The sequence below is a fragment of the Dysidea avara genome, chromosome 7 (genome assembly GCF_963678975.1).
Source record: "Dysidea avara chromosome 7, odDysAvar1.4, whole genome shotgun sequence".
Taxonomy (NCBI): Eukaryota; Metazoa; Porifera; class Demospongiae; order Dictyoceratida; family Dysideidae; genus Dysidea; species Dysidea avara.
The window spans coordinates 13,794,224-13,815,884 of record NC_089278.1 but is presented as its reverse complement, the minus strand read 5'-3'; the positions used below and the strand labels follow the sequence as shown (position 1 = coordinate 13,815,884).

Below are 21,661 nucleotides of genomic sequence, written 5' to 3'. Positions count from 1 at the left end.
AAATTTTTCTAGCTTTGCACTCAATTGTATGATGAACGTCTTCCTTACATCTGAATGACCTAAACAAGATGTATAATATAATGTCAATTTTAAATATCTTGTCAAGTATAATAACCAATCAAATTCACATGTTACAATGGCTGAATCATTAGTATTAGTATTATTAATTACCGATAAAGGCACTGCCTGTATACCGGGTCAACACAGAATTTGTACAATCATAAGATGGCTATACAAAAATAAATCTAGAATTAGCTAAGTGAGAATCTAACAATGATTTAAAACAATTAATTGAATTAGCATTTACAACATAGTCAGGTAAACCATTCCAGTCATTGAGAATCCTGTTAAAAAAATAATCAGATCGGTTACATTTTAATCTTGAAAATGATTTAAATAACTTAAATTGATGTCCCCCTGTGATGGCATTAATGCAAGTTATTAGAGCAATTGACTGCTCTATTAGAGTACCTTGATTGTTTCCGAATAGGTTATTGTAGTTAAGCTAGGAGGAGGGGGGAGATGCGCTCCTATACATCAATCTCTACATCTGATTTAAAAAGCGTAGCCTCTCTTACATGAAAGTGAAAGGAGTAATATGTAGGAAGTATGTGCTTTACCAAAATGCACTAGCATAAAAAATGATTCTTCAAAGTGACTGTATAAATACGTATATATTTGATTCATACAGTTTATTAGTGTACCAAACACTCAACAAACTAAACTTAATACAGATCTGCATGGTCAATGTAGAGAGAAACGGAAGGGGGGATGCTCCACTTTTTGCATACTGTTGTTCATCGTATTCACAACCTATCTGTCTTTAAATAATGAATAGTACATTGCAGGAGAGGGAGCTAGCTACAGAGTCAACAATAAATCCTTTGGAGATGGAATAGCTAGTTGCATTCAAATTTTGATATGACACATAATTGGTGAATGAGGATTCCATGCAACACCTAACTGATTGCTCTTTGTTTGGTTTTACATTGTTTATTTAAGGCCGAAAAGATAACTAAGGCCCAATCACTTAGTCTATACGTATTGAAAAAACTTAGCTAGCTACGTGAGTCCAGTTGGTGCTTACTTTTCAAAATCATGCACCAGGTGATTTATTGTGTTAAGTGGGCTGATATGGTGACAAATTGCATCTGCATTCCTGAGTACCAATTGATACAGCCGCTTAATAACTGCCAAACCCAGCCTTAACTTAGAAGGGTAGACTTTCCAAAAATTATGTTGAAAACATCATTCCAACATTACCAGTAGATAGTTGGCAACTTCTCCAACAATATTTTTACAGTTACCGATTGTGGGTTTGGTTTCAGTATAATAGCTATAGCTTTTTAAATGCAACTTCAGTCTTTTGTAATTATGACAGGCTCATTGATCTGTGTTCATGCACTTCCCAATTATAAGAGGTGAACACAGATTGCAGAGCCTGTGGAGCAAGACTGATCACCTCACTGATCACCTCACTGATCACATTATACAAAAATCGAACCCACAATCCGATAATTCTATATAAGGAATGATTGTGATCGTGTTGAAAATTCCTGTTAATCATAGATCGTACATAATTCAGTCTTGAAAGTCTGACCTTCTAAGATAGGGCTGGACTTACAGACTCTGAGACTTAGCAGTGAACTCAACGCTACGACAACCGATGCGATCAAAACAAGGTCCGAGAACATGTCTCTGATCTGCTCGTGCGTCTGTCACACTGAGTTAGTCAGAAAAGTTGAATATGTCATTATGTGTGATTTACAATTGGACATGTTACTGAGAAGATCTCGTATTCTAATATTTTAGTAATTGGTGGGGTGTGGCTTGGAAGATGGCCATTAATCGGTGTTTACTTTTCCCTTTGTTGGTGCTGGACTACACAATATGTGTTTTCAGTAAGTTCTGTACGCATATAAAAGAATATTGTCTGGCTGCGCCGAATGGCCAGTGCCGGCTTGTTCAGTCCGTTCGCTCATAGATTATATTCCCTTGTTCATTGCTGATCATGCAGTCAAGTTCACTCGAGCAGAGATGTGTCTCGTTCTTGCCAAGTTATACATAACAGTTTCATTGTCCTCTGTGGCTTACCCTGTGATGTTCAGCCAGAGGAAGAGCAGATCACATGATGTGCCGGCCCTCACAATCATGATCAGTCAAGGGTCCATATATATCTAGCAAGCTAGCTAGCTATTGAATCATGTTTAGAAATAAGAGAATGCTGTTAGAAGGAGCATAGCGGTACCCTGTCCACTGCATGTGGGATCATCTAAAAGCAATCGATATCCAGATTGTTATTGTTATTGTTATTAGTGCTTTACAGTGACCAGCACTGAAGGTCTGACAGCAACATGTGCTGCAGCCTTAGGATTACCTAACCTAATTTCAAGGACTTAGACTTAGTGACTTATAGCTGAAAAGGTGTAACAGAAAAGGGGCCAAAGTAAGGAAAAAAAATCCCTATTGTTTGTCAAAGTGCCAGTCCTCCAGTCAAGTTGTACCAAGACGCCATGCGCTTTGTTTAGTTTAGTTTCATTCAAGGCCTCATGCAATTAGGCCACTCCAAAAATCTGTTTCTCATCCTGGACTCGGGCATATTTGCATGCGGGCAGGCGGTCCATTTCCATTATTTCATTATAAGATTGGCAGCTTTTCAAGCTATTATTTGCCTGGCACAACCATAAAATGCTGCTTTAAAGCATGCTTAAGCTTGTACCTTTGTTTTTAAGTAGCTAAATAACACAAACGTGACTTTGTGCTGACACGAGCTGACACTGTTACAAGATGGCATTTATCTGAGCCTGTACAGTATGTAAGAATAACCAGAAAATAATGGAAGAATACGGTATAATGGAATATTTAGAGCTGACAGTAACCAGATGCGGGTGGTGGACAGGAAACAGAGAATTTATTTGGAGTGGCCTTATGCTAGATATTTTTGCTTGGAGATGTGTAAACATGTATATAGTTAGTCTGCTTTAGCTATAATGGTCATTAATTTTGTGTTTTCTGCAGTGTGTCTGGCATGTCCGGAGATGCCCCAATTTACAGTACCAAGGACAAATGGAAGGTATGTAGCAGTATAGACGTATTGTGGTAGTGATCCATTGGATCGAGCATCTATAATTATGTAACCTTTGGTGATATCATACAAATTCATACAACTTACCAACTGAAGAAATAATATCGCAAAGTATCATTTTATGTGACATGTGTTTGCTTACATGACATGTATTGTCGTTTACTTTTTATCCTGAGTTTATAGATTGTCCAAGTATAACCCTGTGTGAAATGAATTAATTAGTTTGATGATGTATGGTACCACCCAAACACAACATCACAAGCAACAATCACATGCGATGAAAAACTCACTCATAAAGGGACGTGGCAGCTGATTCATTCACAAGTCTGAAGACATGCCCCCTTTTCAAGCGAGTTTTTAATTGCATAGTTAGTGCTTGCAATGTTGCATTTTGGGCAGTACTGTAGAAGTGTATTAACATTCACAGTATAATCCTAATGAGCCTAACATCGCTAATGTGTGATACGGTTTGTAGACATACGTGCATGGAACCACGCTGATTTATCAGTACGGTGTTGGTATGCATGAAGTCACACCTACCCACTTAATAGAAATGTGTTTTGCTGTCTATAAACTTGCGTGGAAACACAACCACTAAGTCATAAAGCTCACCTGTTTAGTTATCATAAAGCTACCCATTTACTTAGCTCAATACGCTAGTCGAGTGTGACATATGCATTAATCCGGGTCAAATCTGGGTCAGTAGTTCATCCAGATCAGTAGTAGTGACCCGGTTTCAACACTGAGATGAAGTCCAAAAATTTCTTTGCAATACTTCCATTAATTAAAGCTATGAAAATACAAATCTATTTATTGAAATTTTGACTGACTTACTAATCAATTCCTTCAGCAAGCATAACTCAGTAATGGTTAATGCTACAGGCTTGAGGCTTTTTCTCTGTCAGCCTTTTGGCATACCACATGCAATGTACACGTTATGAACTTACCTTTGTCCTCCTTTGTGTCACATTTCTTTCACTGGTAGTACAAGATGTTGATTTATGGTAGCACATTCATGGCTTCATGTCTTGTCTATCACATAAGAGCTAATGATGCTAGTGCATATGTTGTTGTGTTGAGCTGGTAACAGGCAGAGCGTAAATTGAAAAACAAAATGGCTATGTATGGCTTTTAAATAATCAATATAGAGGGTGTATTTTTTTGTACTATACTATATAATAGCTTCATTCACTGTTCCTTTGATGCGGTGTTATAGAATTTCACCAATGATGAATTATAATATAGTGCAATTAATTTAAAAACGAAAAAGGTTCCAGCAATAAAAAGTAGTGAAACAAGAGATGATGATAGCTATGAGGGAAAATCCCTACTTGGCATATATTGGCATGTTTTCACTATCTACACATTGCTACAATGCCAAGTAGGGATATTTTCTCTCATAGCTACCATCAGGAGATTATAAGCACCGAAAACTCCTTCTACCATTCACTGCTTTTTATCACTGGAACCCTACTTCATTTTAAAATTAATTTCACTAGTTTGTTAACTTTTTTGTTAGAGCATAGCTATAAAATTCATTGTTGCTGTAACTGCTGTATTAGAGTATCTCAATCTTGCTACTGAGCTACGCAGTAAATTAAGCTGGGGGTGTGTACCACCTTGTTTTCTACAGATCTAGGGTCATGACTTCAGCAAGTGGTATTGTGGGTGTTCTGATCATTTAATAGGGTGTGGCCCATTGCAATTGTTCTATAATAGCTGCTACCCAGATACTACAGTCCGCTAGGCCTGCGCCTATTATGCCGGCATAATCTTCGGAATAATAGGTCACCAATTTCATGAGAATAATTCCGGAATAATAGGATGGTTGCAGGCATAATTTTAGAATTATCGGACGTTCACGGGAATAATCGGTGGAAGTAAGTGGTGTGTCTATTCTTGATTAGCTAGAAGAAAGCGTTAAGTTACTAAGAATGATATATACCGGTAGTTGGCATTATTATATGAGTGCTAGCTGAAAAGCCTCTAAAAGATCGATATACTCTAATAGAACGCTCAAATACTCTAATAGAGCAGTCAGATCGTTTTATCTTAACAATCTGCAACCAGCATCAGGGATGTAACTGTGCTATTCTGAAACTTGTGCATCTTATACCAGTGTATCTTCTTCAAGTCTTTGAACATACTGATATCATTATTATATACCTAACTTAGCATGTAGCTATAGCTACAGTTATAATACACTGATAATATAATTATTTGAAAACACTTGAATTATTACTGCAGATATTCTAAGTCTGTTGTAACTATTTATGGCTAGAAAAATGCTTCTTTTGGCTATTAATTCTGGCAAAACTACTTATAGCAGCATCTTGAAAACTAAGCGACTAGCCACAGAAACTAAATGAGCATTGTTATGGAATAATAGGCTAGATACAAGGATAAAAAAAAGAATAATAGGAGAAATTTCTGAGAAATTCTGGAAAGAATAGTAGGTAAAATTTTGAGCATAATAGGCTCAGGCCTACAGTCCGCTAAGCGCCTCAAATAGTTTTGTTGCATCCAAATGCGCTCCTTCAAGGAAAGTGTCTATACAAAAATTGTCACCTTTGTATGGTTTCCTAGCATGAAGACAATAGAAGATAAAAGGAATAGCAGAGCGCAGATGGTAGCTAGACATTCATTGGAACACACAAGGCACATCCCACCTGTCAGTTTGTTGTTGTGGTGTAAACTGGTGGCCGTGCACTGCTTTGTTAGGCTTCCAGCCTTGCAACTGGCTGTAGTCAGGCAGGCAGGCAGGCAGGCGAAAATTCAAGTTTCAGTGATTTTTTCTTTAATTCTATATCCAGCTACCTGTGTTTTCTTGCTTTTAATGCTGTATGTTAGATGGACTAATATTATTCCATAAAGGTGATTTTCATTGCATAAGATGTCTCTAGGATTATTGTTAAAGGCGGCGTTTTAGGTGGTGCACAACACTTTGGATCCCTACTTAAACAGTACTACTGTACTGCTTGATACTTGAATTTGCACTTTAGGTGATGATCCCCCTGTTTATCACTTTTATTGTAACGATCCATACAACAGTGAAACCTCTATAGTCTGACACTGATTGGGACGCTGTCAGATTAATGAGGATGTTGGGTTATTGAGGTATATTATTGCATTTTGCTACATAAAACAATGTGAGGTATTTTGGATTACAGAGATGCTGAGGTTTCACTGTAGTTTATTCCTAATTTTCCTTACATTTGTTAGAATCGTGAAATCTGTGGGGATTCAGATCCCCGGATCCCTTAGATGCATGGGACTGCCTTGGAAGTAGGCAATCATTTGTATCCAGATATAGTCTAGATGTGCCACTAATTATGTGTACCTGTAACCATTGCAGTACTATTGATTAGTATAATGTAAACATTGATATCACTCCTCTATATATCCCGTTTAGCTGTCAACCATTTCCAAGTGAAGATTTGTACTGTTCACGATTCATTGATCAATCAAATAATGTATATATTCATAATAATATTGACTACACTCTCCTAAATCAGAGATTGTTCCAATGGAGGAGTAATGGATCCCTTGGATCAATTAGATTTGAAAGTCTCTTTAGACCTGCTTCATATTGTTCTATACAACTTCCATATATGGCCTGTGTCTACTTGTATCCTCCATGCATTGATGGAGTACCAGTTGCATTCTGTGAAAATGAGTGTAGTGATGCAATTTCAAAATGCTGTGAAGAACTTCTAGTTGACAACTTGATGTCTCTCATTGCACATGATCCTGTTAGAAATTCTCCATTGAATGTACTCTGTGATTATGATGATGTCAATACTGCTGGTAATTTGTATCCTTACAATGCTGGAGAAGATCAGTGCTATCCTGTTAGATGTGAGTTAAAGTAATATTTCCAATCTTGAACTTTAAAAAGTGACAGTTTTTGTATTTACATATAATACAAAAGCAGCATAGTAAATGTTTGTTACTGACTTATATTAAATAGTGTTATAATGGTAACAACGTTTATCTTTTAATGCTATAGCTGTCCCTCGAATTCCAGAAAACTTAAGAGATTTTGAAAGATTGGGGAGTGAACTTGAGCAGTTGAACATTACCAATATTGACCATATCGTGTATGGTAACAGGATTGATGACCCTTGTATTTTTGAGTACGGCAAATCTTATGTCTTAGCCTGTACAGCAATTGGTGAGCCTTCCCCTCAAGTAATGTGGTACAATGACTTTACCAGAGGGATAATCCCTTTGACCGGATATGACCAGTATTATTTAGACAATAACAGAACATCAATAATAGTAATTGAGAACTTTACTGACGATGATATGAACATCTACCACTGTAATGCTACCAACGATTTGGGATATGCAATAGGATTAGTTGAAATTGATGATGTTATGTCTGCATGTAAGTGTGAACTTTGTGTAGTTCTGTTTCTACTACATGTGTATTGCACACTTCAGGAAAAAAAGCATTTGAGCATGGTAACTTGCATGTTTAGTTTGTTACAATGTTCACACATTTTTAAAATCTCATTTTATTGGTTATTTATTTGTTATAGTACAATGGCGTAGCCCCAAAATTAGTGAAATAAGCATAAAAACCATGAAAATTTTCACATAAATTGTGACCGGATCTGCGAAAACCCGACATAATGACGCAAGCCTAAATTTTCAGTATAGACTATTGATTGCAATGTGTAAAATATTTGCGTAAATAGAAAAAAATCCTAAAATTTTTAAACGCTTTGTTCTTTAAATGGAGCAATGATAAAAACATGGGTACCATTAGTCTCGCGTGGCCAGACAGACCACTTTTTTTTCTTTTTCATTTGGTCGGGAAAAAACCCGACCGAATGAAAAAGAAAAAAAAAGCGGTCTGGCCACGTGACACTAGGGTACCATCTTATTCGCCTACTCAAGAGGAGTTCAAAAATCTTTGTTTCGTAGCAGTAGCCTAAAGGATGCGTGAGATATGGCGTTTGTTTTCATCATATCAAAGCGGTTGTACGTGATCGATTTTTCTTCACTGATTTTGTCTCTGTATGTAGTGAAGAAAGGTGGTAAGAGAAAAAACACACCATGTAATGGGCTCCCTATTCATGGTGAACACGATGGTGCAAGTTGCAACCCTGTACTGCATTGCGTTTGTAAGTTACAGTCATTTTTGTAAGCACCTGTAATTTATTTTCCCAATACTTGCTGTACAAATCGATCTTTCTGTTGCTGCTACTTTGTATGTAACTCCAAAAGTTGTTGGTATACAAGGCTGAAACTTGGCCAGCGCATGCATTCAGCTAAGTAGATTATAAATATTCAATAATAAAGAATTTGAAAAATGCACCATTATTTCGGATTTTTGCAGATCTGGTCACAATTATACTCCTCATGCATGCATTTTTGATTAAGTGCCATCTTAGATTTGGCCTTTGGTGACCTTTCTGGCCATTTTATATAAAAATTGAACATTTTTGTCCTTGTTGTCCTGAGAGATTAAAATACATGTCACAAAGAAATTCTTGGAATTTTTTATAGTTTCATGAGAAAGTGCATAATTTATTGGTTGTGCCGCTATCAAGACACACGGTAGTGTGTCGTGCGGCCCAAGAAGCCGGCGCGTGACACCCGTGAGTATATTGACAGGAAGAAAGAAAATGCAATTTTCGCACCTCCGTAGCTCTGTGCTTCCTTGATGAAACAAGACGATTTTTGCTGTGGACACTCCCTCCACCTTCAGCACTCCACATTCCAAATTAGAGCGAAATCGCTTCAAGCGTTCCCGAGATATGCGACTTCAAAAATTGGCTTAGTTTCTTCGGTTTTTTTTCTTCTTATTTTTCTTCCTCTTTTCGCACACTTACAAAAACTGCTATAAAACACGAACGCTATATCCAATTGCCTTGAAATTTGGCTCACAGAAGGGGGGTATAAAGGCGCATCTCTGTACCAACTTTGGCTGGAATACGATAAACAGGAAAAGAGTTATGATCGATTATTCACGAAAAATAACATCAATATGTTGTCACGCCTACAGGGAAAACCGCATATGGGAAGAAGCTGAAAATCGGTGGATGAATAGGTTAACTATTGAACCTCAAACCTTTTGTGGTTTGAAAGAAATCGAGCTAAAAACCAGGAAGATACAACGAAAAAACCAACAGTGTGTAACAATTATGCAATCGAGATTAGCTAATAAAAAACGACTACTTGGCACGCCTAACAGATAAACCGCTAGGGGGAATGCTTTGAAAATCGCTGTATAGAAGGAGTAATCATCTTAGAAAGGCTCTTCAACGGTGTAGAAGAATCAGACTTAAAGCCACGGAGTTATAACACGAAATCCAACTTGGTGCAGCAAGTGCGAGATCGAGATACTCTAATAGAGCAGTCACCCTGAAGAGAATTCAAGAGATCAGCTAGAAACAAGTAACCTGTATAGAGACTAGAAACAAGTCACCCTGTAGAAAGATCAGCTAGAAGAAATTACCTTGTAGAGAGTTCAGCTACAAAGAAACATTCATGTAGAGAGTTCAGCTGCAAACAAAACACCTGTAGAGAGTTCAGCTACAAACAAATCTCCCTGTAGAGAGATCAGCTAGAAGAAGTTTCCTTGTAGAGAGTTCTGCTACAAACAAATCACCCTGTAGAAAGATCAGCTAGAAGGAGTCACCTTGTAGAGAGTTCAGTTACAAAGAAACCATCATGTAGAGAATTCAGCTACAAACTAGTGACCTTGTAGAGACATCAGCTAAAAGAAATTACCTTGTAGAGAGTTCAGCTACAAAGAAACCACCATGTAGAGAGTTCAGCTGCAAACAAATTACCTGTAGAGAATTCAGCTACAAACAAATCTCCCTGTAGAGAGATCAGCTAGAAGAAGTTTCCTTGTAGAGAGTTCAGCTACAAACAAATCTGTAGGGAGATCAGCTAGAAGAAGTTACCTTGTGGAGAGTTCAGTTACAAAGAAACCATATTGTAGAGAGTTCAGCTGCAAACAAATCACCTATAGAGAGTTCAGCTACAAACAAATCACCCTGTAGAAAGATCAGCTAGGAGGAGTCACTTTGTAGAGGTTCAGTTACAAAGAAACCATCATGTAGAGAGTTCAGCTACAAACTAGTGACCTTGCAGAGACATCAGCTAAAATAAATTACCTTGTACAGAGTTCAGCTACAAAGAAACCATCATGTAGAGAGTTCAGCTACAAACAAATCTTCCTGTAGAGAGATCAGCTAGAAGAAGTTACCTTGTGGAGAGTTCAGCTTCAAAGAAACCATCATGTAGAGAGTTCAGCTGCAAAAAAATCACCTATAGAGAGTTCAGTTACAAACAAATCTCCCTGTAGAGAGATCAGCTAGAAGAAGTTTCCTTGTAGAGAGTTCAGCTACAAACAAATCACCCTCTAGAAAGATCAGCCAGAAGAAGTAACCTTGTAGAGAGTTCAGTTACAAAGAAACCACTATATAGAGAGTTCAGCTACAAACTAGTGACCTTGTAGAGACATCAGTTACCTTGTAGAGAGTTCAACTGCAAACAAATCACCTGTAGAGAGTTCAGCTACAAACAAATCTCCCTGTAGAAAGATCAGCTAGAAGAAGTCACCTTGTAGAGAGTTCAGTTACAAAGAAACCATCATGTAGAGAGTTCAGCTTCAAACAAATCACCTGTAGAGAGTTCAACTACAAACAAATCTCCCTGTAGAGAGATCAGTTAGAAGAAGTTTCCTTGTAGAGAGTTCATCTACAAACAAATCACCCTGTAGAAAGATCAGCTAGAAGGAGTCACCTTGTAGAGAGTTCAGTTACAAAGAAATCATCATGTAGAGAGTTCAGCTACAAACTAGTGACCTTGTAGAGACATCAGCTAAAAGAAATTACCTTGTAGAGAGTTCAGCTACAAAGAAACCACCATGTAGAGAGTTCAGCTGCAAAAAAATCACCTGTAGAGAGTTCAGCTACAAACAAATCTCCTTGTAGAGAGATCAGCTAGAAGAAGTTTCCTTGTAGAGAATTCAGCTACAAACAAATCACCCTGTAGAGAGATCAGCTAGAAGAAGTTGCCTTGCAGATTGTTCAGCTACTAACAATTCACCCTGTAGAGAGGGCAGCAAGAAGAAGTCACCTTCTAGAGTGATCAGTTACAAAGAAACCACCATGGAGAGTTTTGTAATAAATATATATATTATATATATAATTTGTACATTTACTAATAAAATCAGAAATATTTAAAGTACATCTGCTTCATCTTTTCTTCTTCCTGTGGTAGAGAAAAAAAAGACAGGTTAAAAAAGTCCCAAAGCCGGCCTATTTGTGGTATACAAATACAAAAAGAAATGAAATCTAATCCAAAACAGCCAAGCTGTAAAAAAACAGTGCGGCCCTCAGAAAGGCTATAGTGAAAAAAGATGTGAAATCCAAGGTGGCGGCCAAGAAATGGCTGTGGTGGTAGGTTAATGGTAAAAATTTTAATAACGGCAATTTAGGTGAATTTTTTGCCAAGACCAAGCGGCACAAAAATTCACCTGAATTATCGTTATTAAAATTTTTACCATTAACCTACCATCACAGCTATTTCTAGGCCGCCACCTTGGATTTCACATCTTTTTTCACCATAGCCTTTCTGAGGGCCGCACTGTTTTTTTACAGCTTGGCTGTTTTGGATTAGATATTATTATCTATAGGAACGAAGGAATGGACTATAGGTTTTTGTAAATTGAGTCTATAGTGCAGGAGATATAGTACTGGATAGCTGGACGATCACATAATTTGGTCTGTACAGAAACTATCAAGAAAATAATCTACAGGCACTTAAATAAACTATCTTAACTTACTGGTGCAATGGTATGCAGAAGTGAAACTGCTCATAGTGTTTACTATGAAATTATAAATCCACCTGCAATGTGTAGTTTTGCCCAAATCATGCTTCTGTATTTGAGAAGAAAGGCGTATTTATTGTTGTTGGTAAATACACAATGTAAGCAAACATATGTAACTCAAAAACCCATCCATGAAATGAATTTTGAGCTCCCATATAGCTACAGCCTGATATCCAGGATTTATTGATTGCAGTACATAATTCACTGACTAGTGAGGTGATAAAAACTAGTACAAGTTTTTTGTAGAACTTGCATATTTTCCCATTTTAAAAATGAAGTACCATTGTACGTGCATAGATGGATTCAGTCACATTTGTACTTTATGTAATATTGCATTGCAAAATACACAATTATTATTGAATGAATACTAGCAGTCATACAGGCAGGAAGTTGCCTACATTGCTTATACTGCTATGCACACTTCATTCATTTATTTGCTTGTAACACCACCTGTCACAAGGGCTGAACTTAGTGTGCCACACAATCTTTCTTCTATCCACTGGTTCAGATAATTGAGATTCAAGGTCCTACTGTATCAGCTGGCTGTGTCACCATTGCATAGCTTCATCGCAGCTGATACAACACAAGAACGTGTGTTCCATTATTTACCTTAAGAATTTACTCCCAAGAAAGTTCTCAAGTTGGAACCACTGACTATGACCATCGTACCCACATGTGTACAAAAACACAATATTACACATTACATAACTAGTTCACAACTCTGTTACACACTTTATAGTAACAATTTTTATACAAATACTTAGAGTCTCAAATTTCTCCCAATATTTACCTGAGTTTAGCTGCCATAATTTACACTGAGTATGTTACCCATACTGCACACAAATGTGCCATTTAGGACATTATTGAACTGAAAAATGTTCATTGATAAATATTTTCAAGATAAAATTCCATCCCTTCCTTTGCCTGATAATTTTTATGCAAGAATAATAGCGGGCATCCTATGTGGGACCGCATGTAAGCCAAAGAGAGGAAAAGGTATCTAGCTATCTAGCTAGTCAGAAGTCACAGTCATGCCAGCAAGACTGTTTGCCATGCAGACGTTATGATGTAAGGTGTACTATACAAAGTGTATGATATACTTGTGTGCGCTAACTATAGTAGTATCTGCTTACTAGACTAAACTAGAATTAGCGCACCTGTTGTATGGGTGTGCTTTGTTTCTTTGCTTCTACAGGCAACTATATTTCTCTAGTCCGATACATCACAGACTCTTGCTGTGCGCGATTACAGATTATAAGCTCTAAGCGATAAACCCCAGTAGATGGGTCTAGACTTTACTCCATGTCACTTCCCTATTCATTAATGCAATAGTTAGGGGCTTGAATGGTGGATACAGTGCCCTTTAATTTCTGGTTGAAATACTGGAAGAGAGTCATTGCAGCTAGCTAAGCTAACCACTTGTTACAACTCATTATCACTATTAAAGATTGAATTTTTCCAATTGGAATATTAAAATTTTTCTCTTAAAAATTTCGTACTTACCATTGATAGCAATTTTTTTTTTATATGCACTGAAAAACTTCTTAACTACAGTAATATATGGTACTTCAGTGCCAGAGAAATAAAATCAAGAAGATATGATAAAGTTCAATGAGAAAGAGGGAGAACAGAGACCAACAGGGCTTACTGGTGTGGTAATATCATCAGCAGTTTGTACACATGTAGCTATAAAGCTAATACTTAAGCTATATAGAGAGAGCGTGTGTTCCCTACTCCCAAAGGAAAATTTTCTGTTTGTAAGATTGCATCCAGAAAAAATTTAATTAAATGTTAGACTTTTAACACGACAGCCTTAAAGCCAAATTCTCAAGGACCACTAGCTGAAGTGTCATACTATTAAGGGATCTCGAAATGTGCTTGTTACATGCATGTATGGTTGGTTTTCACGTTTATAACTTATTGATATTGAAACAGATTGCCATTACATTTCTGAATAGTTTACTGACATGTTAACTAGTTTGCATATATATATGCAGTTTAGCCAGTAGACATGACAACAAATCACACTATCACTGACTGTTCTATTAGAGTATCTCGATCACATGACTCTTTTGTATGTTTAGTAAATAGCCTCTCTTATTTGACTATTTATTACTAATAGAGGGCACTTTTTCTGAACATATATAACGCACATAGATCTATAACTTTACCATTTTGATGTAGTAAACTAGAACTTTTCATTTATAAGGTATAATTAAGTGGGATGAGCAACTGACAAAAGTGACAGAGTGGTTAAGGGTTTGGGTATAGGTGTGGAGGTCCTTGGTTCTAACTTAATACAATGCTTATACCCATACAAATCTGGCTTAAGAAAAAATGAACCTATCAGTTATACAATAGGGCGGGTCATGACAACTACTTAAATTACAAAAGGACATTACAAGCAATGCCAATTAATGCATGCTATATCATGCATGTACACACACATGCACAAACACACACACAAAATTCCAAAATTTTATGTAGCATACATATGTAGGTTGCAATGATTCTGCTGGAGTTCTTCGGCGAAAAGGTAGCCCTTTCAATGTGGAGAACTGCACAAGGTGTTTATTCTTTGACACTTTATCTACTTGTGAACTGAGTTGTGAGCCAACATGCCCACCAATACCAAACAACTGTGTTGAAATGGAACCCACAAGTGATGGATGTTGTATGAGCTGTACATCATATGGTAAACATGTCTCATCACATGTTAACTAGTCCTGTACTGCTGTTAATTGTAGGAACAGCTAATGGTGGCAGTAGTACTGGTGTGACAGTCGCCATCACTGTTGTAGCAGTTATTGCTGGCCTGGCCTTAGTGATCATAACTGTCTTATTGGTGTACCGGCAAACAAGGGGACGGTCGTGAGTAGTTTGTTAGATATATAAGTAGTGGCATTACTTACTTTTGTGTTTGTGTGTGTAGTAGGAGTCATAGAACTGTAAAAATTAATGAACTGGCAAGCTTAAGTTTAACTGTCAATGTTAATTATGAAGGCAAAGCAAATATATACAACACTGTGTGTGCAGTCAACAGTCCACTGAAAAGTTAGTACAAACATAATCATTACAGTAATGGTTGTGTACTAATGTGGTCTTGTTTAGATGCTGCTGCATTGTCACCAAAATTTGATGAATTACTTTCCAAATTATCTGAAGTAGAAATCCCAGCAGAAGCCTTGTCACTCGGTAAAGAACTTGGAGAAGGTACATATAATTTATGAATGTTCCTGACGAGTCGAAAATTACAATTGAAATATTGGGTATTTCTGTAACTACAATTTTGTAGGAGCTTTTGGTACAGTATACAGAGGGACCATAACTGATGGAGATACCAGCAATACTATTGATGTGGCTGTGAAAACTATCAAAGCAGGTACTGTAATTTGAATCACCACATATAGTAAATGCTACTGAATGTTTTCTCAACTTTTAGATGTTTTAGATTCTGATGAGGTTGTGAGCTTCTTAGCTGAGTGTGTTCTAATGAACAAGTTGCAACATCCTAATGTACTTGGCTTGTTGGGAGTTTGTCTTGAAACTGAAAATGGCCTACCCTACATTGTTCTTCCCTTTATGATCAACGGTGATTTGAAGAGTTACTTGAGAGGCAAACGAAATGATGATGCCCCAGTTGTTAATTATCCTAAGGTAGTTTAGTGTGTGACCACCAGTTAGTGGTAACATAGTACACTTGTGCAGGGTTTGGATTATGGTACACTGTTAAAATTTTGTTGTGAGACAGCTCGTGGAATGGAATATTTAGCAGAGCACCAGTTTGTTCACAGAGACTTAGCGGCCAGGAACTGCTTGTTAGTAGAGGTAGTTATTGATCATTGCTGTGTGATGTGGTCCCTCCTACAGGGTGTCATCTGATTTGACAGTCAAGATTGGTGACTTTGGATTAGCACGTCAACTCTATAGTAAGGATTACTACAAATTAACACACAAGGCTAAAGTGCCCATCAAGTGGATGGCAATAGAATCAATCCATGATGGGGTATTTAATGAGAAAACTGATGTGGTTAGTGCTATTGATTAAGTATGTTCTGTTTGCAATGCTTTGTTAACAGTGGGCATTTGGTATTACTTGTTGGGAGGTGTTCATGCTGGGTGGAGAGCCATATGCTGCCTTAGAGTTCACCGACATGTTAAAATATCTTGAACAAGGTTCTCGACTCAAGAGACCAAAGCTGTGTTCACAAGCTGTGTAAGTGTGACTTGTCCACTTGCAAGTTCAAACTGTTCTGCTGGCTAGTTCTGTTTATAATTGATAACTCTATACGTAGGTATGAAGTTATGCAAAAGTGTTGGCTGCCGACACCAAATAAGAGACCTGCTTTCAGTGCCATTGTTCTGGAATTATCAGACTTAACATCCAACCAGTATGTAAACATTGATAACAACAACACAAACACCCCAGAGTAAACAAAATAATCAAATATTTATAACTCTAATAATGCCTGTATGGATGCACACTCACAGGTGCCTGTGTATAACATTTGTCACTTGTGTGGCCTTAAGATTGTATATTATATGTTTGTGTGGTGTTATTTATATTGATGGATTGAATTATTGTACAAATTACATGCACACATGTGTAATATATACAGAAATAGTATCAATGCTATGTAGTTGTAACAGTGTCATCCCATGAAATGTCTATACCATGTTGTCTGGATATCGAGTCCAATTTCTCTTCATAAAGTGTGTTCTTCTTGAGAGCCTGTTGGTATAGTTGTATTTCAAGTCTTCCAGTTCTTCAAAAAACTTTGGATCAAAGGTATCAAGTTCTCTTTGTAACTAGACATGCACACAAGTGTCATATTACATATGTGTAACAATTTCAGTACTCACTTGTTCCACCTTCTGCTTTAAATCATCTCTTTCATGTATCAACTGAACTACACGTTCTGAGGACTGCAGGTACATATAACAACACCAAGATTTATGTATTACTTGATTAATATATAGAGACCCTAATTTGTAGGACTATATACATTTGAAGCAACTTCTTCCATATGCATACAAAAGGTGTATGTAGTTTACAGATCAACAACACATCGCTTACATCAGGGTGACCACTCGGTTTCAATGTTTCTTTTTCATGTTGTGCTGCAGACTGCAAGTGTTTCCGTACCCAGGAGCGTAGGGAGGGGGGGAGGGGTTCAGGAACCCCCTGTAAAATTTAGACTTCTGCAAGCAGGATCCTAACACACCATTTAGTGTGGCAGGACAAAATGAGTGAGTGATATAGTGTAATGGCACAGCGCAACAATTGATCATAGCTAGGGTCCGCAATCCGAAAAATCAACTTCTACAAATCAACCCTCCTACCATTGTGGGATGTTCATTGTAGTATCCCATTGCTTGATCCACCATGAAACCGGAGGCACGATTGTTGTCTTCACAGAAATATCATTTTCAGTATCTCACAAGATGTAAAATTTATTTTTAAAATTTCGTGCTCCACACAAAGGACCGGATGAAACTTGCTACTTAGCCAAATCGTATCCAGAGTTGTTGTAGTTGAAAACTACGCACAGAAATAAGTAAATGGTTTGCTGGATGCCCGGAACAGGGTTGCTTTCTCTGAAAAAAATAGACAAAGAAATACGAAGTTTCGAATTCAAACTGTCCTACCACCCAGGGCAAGAGAAGCCAACTCTTCCTCATAGTGTTTCGATACGGTTGGGTGCATAGTCTGTCTATGCTGTTAGTTTGGAAAAGATCTGAGACTTCTCACCATCTGGGTGACGAGCGTCAAATTTTTTTGCAGCATCAAAGAATTGTATTGCGAATTCTACCCATTTCCAGCGCTTCTGCAGCCACAACAATCATCAATTATAGACTAAAACTATGGGAAAAGATGTCCCTGAACGTTTGATAATAGCGGTTGTCAATTATTATTTCATCCACAGCTTCCACGCCTCGCTCTAAGCTATGCATCAAGGGAGGCAGCAAAATCGTCTAAATTTGACTTCACCCCTAACGTTCCACAGCAGCTTCAAATCTTCACTAGATCACCCTACATCGCCATTATGCAGCAAAACATCCCAAAACAAACTGAAAAATGCACAAAATCTTTCGTTTTTTATTCGAGCTGGGTGGAGCTCCTGGTGAGCTGCTGGAATACTGCATCATATGAAATCACAGAAACACCAACTACTACTACTACCAAACGTTTTGAACCATCATTTATCATCATTCTAAACAAAATTAAGTGACCAGTGTGGCATCAGAAGTACCGGAAAGCACTTTGGTACCATTGAGAGAATCCCTTGAAATGATGCACGAAAATTTTGACGTTCTTCACCCAGATGGTGAGAAGTCTCAGATCCTTTCCAAACTAACAGCATAGACAGACTATGCATCCAACCTTATCACATCACTATGAGGAAGAGTTGGCTTTTCTTGTCTTGGCTGGTAGGGCAGTTTGAATTCGAAAATTCGTGTTTCGTTTTCTGCTTTTTGAGAGAAAGCAACCCTGTGCCGGGAACCCAGTGAATCATTTGCTTATTACTGTGCGTACTTTTAACTACATGAACTCTAGATAATATCTAGCTAAGCAGCAAGTTCTATCCTGTTCTTTGTGTGGAGCCAGAAATTTTAAAAGTGATTTTTGTATCTCACGAAATACTAAAATCGATAGTTCTGTGAAGACAACAACCGTGCCTCCGGTTTCATGGTGGATCTAGCAATGGGATACTACAATGAACATCCCACAATGGTAGGGGGATCGATTTGTGAAAGTTGATTTTTCGGATTGCGGACCCTATCATAGCTTGCGTTCATTTCTCAGGGAAGGATTTACAGAGGTAACATGAGCCCTCTTCAAAACTTGTTAAAAATATCGATATACTCTAATAGAGCAGTCAGGTATACTCTAATAGAACGTGCGTAAATATCCATATCCATATGAAGTTTTTCAGACATTCTAACATTAAATGCAAAACTTAGCATAACCTTATACTGCTATAGCTTTGGTGTGCAGTGTTTAAAGATATAGACTTCCAGTAATTTACAGGGGCGGATCCAGGGGGGGTTCCAAGGGTTCCATGGAACCCCCCTTTTGAAAAGCCTTCTCACTCGAGATATACTCTAATAGAGCAGTCAAATCGAGATACTCTAATAGAGCAGTCACAGTGGTCTTTTGAGGAGCAGTGTAGCAAGCTATATATCTAGTAATAAATAAGGAAGGAAATATAGTTGATGAGGTGGCAGCTATTGTCAGCAGGTGATGACCTTTTTTTTTTTTTGGTCTTCAACTTATACAGCTAGGCTGAAGTTGCAATTTCAAAGTGGGACCCCCCTTTTTAAAAGTCTGGATCCGCCCCTGATTTATCACTTGTGTTATGCAAAATGAATCCGTGCTATGCATATTTGTAGTTATATTGTTTGATTGTAAGTCATTCCATTTGTATCAGTGGATTCATAGTTCCTATACCACAGTGAGATATAACCAGATTACTATATGTGTCTCTATGTGTTATGCTGTCTGTTTCCACTAGGTGGCTTTATCTAGTAATAGCTTCATCCCAGGGGCACTTATATGCATCATAATTAATTTACTTTTTACATAAAATATAACAATTTACTGAGTTTTGATTCATTAAAATATTGAAAGTCTCTCAGCGGCTGGGGGCTGTGCCCCCAGACCCCTACTTCTGGTAACTCAATGCTGGTACTGGAACCCCCCTTCAAAAAATCCTGGCTACCCCCCACCCCTGGTACCTCTTGCAACATGACATTCTAAATGTAGTAGTAAAGGTAATTTGAAATACACAAACATACGCAACTCAAAACATATAGACAGGGATAATAGAATATTGTATGTATGAGGATAGCAAACCACAAAAATATGTAAAGGATAGTCTTGACCACGACCACATCACATACCAGTTAGTTGGCAATATATGGTGTAGCTACGTGTGTAATAAAGAAAGTATCAGTACCAAGAATGGAAAATATTTGATATTGAGCACTTAATTTCAATTCTAGTGGTTGCATTTTAATTCATGGCCACCTTACAGCAGCGATTCAGTAGAGCAGTACTACACTTGGAAACAGTGATTACTGTATATGGTAGGGGTGATGAAGGTTCAGGTTCATTGATCTGTGTTCATGCACTTCCCAATTATAAGAGGTCAGTGAACACAGATTTCAGAACCTGTGGAGCAAGACTGATCACCTCGCTGATCACATTATACAAAAATCAAACCCACAATTCAATAATTCTAGATAGCTAAGTACCTCTGAGTCTAGACCCCTGTAATTATGTTGTATATTGTTTATTTTAATTTACTGGACAGACAGACAGTGTCTGATGTGTCCAGGGTACCAGCCCAAAAGAATACATTACAATCATATACGTATCTATACAATGATATTTGCTATAAGAAGTCAATCAAGAGTCGAGTTAATTATTGTTTGCAGCTTGGATTTAGCTAAATAGGGGTAGAGTATTACTTTCGATCAAGTCACTAGGTAAATGAGACGTCTCTCTCTCTCCCTAAGGAATTATGGTGATTGTGTTGAAAATTCCTGTTAATCATAGATCTTACATAATTTTGAAAGTCTGCCAGGGATCTTCTAAGGCTGGACTGTGGGCTGGACTTAGCAGTGAACTCAATTAATGCTACGGAAAACGATGCGATCAATTGTAGGCACCAGCCTATTATGCTTTTATTTTCACCTATTATGCTATGCTGCAGTGCTCAAAAATTTAACCTATTTTGCTCAAAATTATGCTCACATGTTTACCTCAACCTCTATGTTTAACTAATAATTTTGCAGTATATGGACGACAATAAAGTTTCGCATGAAAGCATTTGTTTAAAGTTGACCATTGAAAATTCATTTGGCAGCCCAATAGCTCTAATGTCAAATGCTTATATACCTGACTGCTTTATTAGAATTACTCATTCCACTATATACTTTCCTTTTCAGCTCGGCAGCGGTATGGCTATACAAGACTTTACAGATAAAATAGTTATGTCGAACTTTTTCCATGATGTGCATTTTTCATTGATAACAGTTTACAGTATGGCAAAATCTATCCATTATGCTAGCATTATGCTTGATGCTTCAAGGCACCTATTGTGCTTAAAATTATGCCAACATAATAGGCTGGTGCCTAATCAATTGTAAATCACACATAATGACATATCCTGCTTTTCTGACTGTTAACTGTGACAGATGCACGAGCAGATCAGAGACATGTTCTTGGACCTCGTCTTGGACATTCTAATATTTTAGTAATTGCATGGTGGGGTGTGGCTTGAAGACGAGAGTAGGTAATGAGCTAAAATCGTCTACGAAATTTCAAAGATGACTGCCCATATTTCATCTTTCAGAAACATCACTGCCCATATTTCATCTTTCAAGACAAATTTCAGTTCAAATATCTCCATAAAATTTAAAATTAGTAAAGTGGCCAGAAGAAATCTACTTCAACAACTTTCTGTTTGTTTATGGGTGAATAATGCTAGAATGATTTTAAGGTATTGGGCTCTGCAAGGTGGTGATGATGACTTTCCCCTTTCCCTGTAGTTTTTCTTTCTTTGTTGTTCCCCTTTCCCAGTAGTTGTATTTTATTCGTTGTGGTTATATAGTAGATTGTAATTGTAGCATTTGTTGTCATGTGTATTGTTTCCAAAAAAAGGTAATGCAAAAAAAAAAATTGTAAATCCGTAAATATTAGACTCCGTGAA

The 21,661-nt window shown here is 37.4% G+C and overlaps 2 protein-coding genes across 3 annotated transcripts in view; one reads left to right on the top strand and one right to left on the bottom strand.

Moving 5' to 3' along the window:
* The first annotated feature begins 1,539 nt into the window (after positions 1-1,539).
* On the top strand, positions 1,540-16,564 carry LOC136261760 (uncharacterized). 2 transcript variants are annotated; one of them, XM_066055811.1, is made up of 14 exons: positions 1,540-1,682; positions 3,019-3,073; positions 6,498-6,943; positions 7,095-7,475; positions 14,443-14,637; positions 14,690-14,813; positions 14,875-14,996; positions 15,054-15,155; positions 15,238-15,324; positions 15,385-15,599; positions 15,651-15,760; positions 15,813-15,972; positions 16,022-16,158; positions 16,238-16,564. In XM_066055811.1, the coding sequence occupies exons 1-14, from the start codon at positions 1,667-1,669 to the stop codon at positions 16,374-16,376; spliced, it is 2,289 nt and encodes a 762-aa protein (XP_065911883.1). In that variant the 5' UTR covers positions 1,540-1,666; the 3' UTR covers positions 16,377-16,564. The 2 variants fall into 2 exon arrangements, with proteins under 2 accessions (XP_065911883.1, XP_065911882.1); XM_066055810.1 differs by lacking the exon at positions 1,540-1,682 and adding an exon at positions 1,812-1,901.
* A 241-nt stretch (positions 16,565-16,805) lies between these two features.
* Positions 16,806-21,661, bottom strand: part of LOC136261757 (centrosomal protein of 290 kDa-like) — a 66,497-nt gene continuing 61,641 nt past the window's right edge. The window contains exon 55 of the mRNA XM_066055806.1: positions 16,806-16,868. The gene's annotated coding sequence lies outside the window, so the exon portion shown is untranslated. The remainder of the gene's footprint in view (positions 16,869-21,661) is intronic.

Bases quoted from the DNA above. Each gene is read 5' to 3' on its own strand.
- LOC136261760 (XM_066055810.1), top strand. From the start codon at position 1,838: ATGGCCATTAATCGGTGTTTACTTTTCCCTTTGTTGGTGCTGGACTAC. The intron at 7,476-14,442 runs GTAAGTGTGAAC...ATACATATGTAG, and splicing joins TGATGATGTTATGTCTGCAT to GTTGCAATGATTCTGCTGGA. The intron at 16,159-16,237 runs GTAAGTGTGACT...CTCTATACGTAG, and splicing joins AAGCTGTGTTCACAAGCTGT to GTATGAAGTTATGCAAAAGT.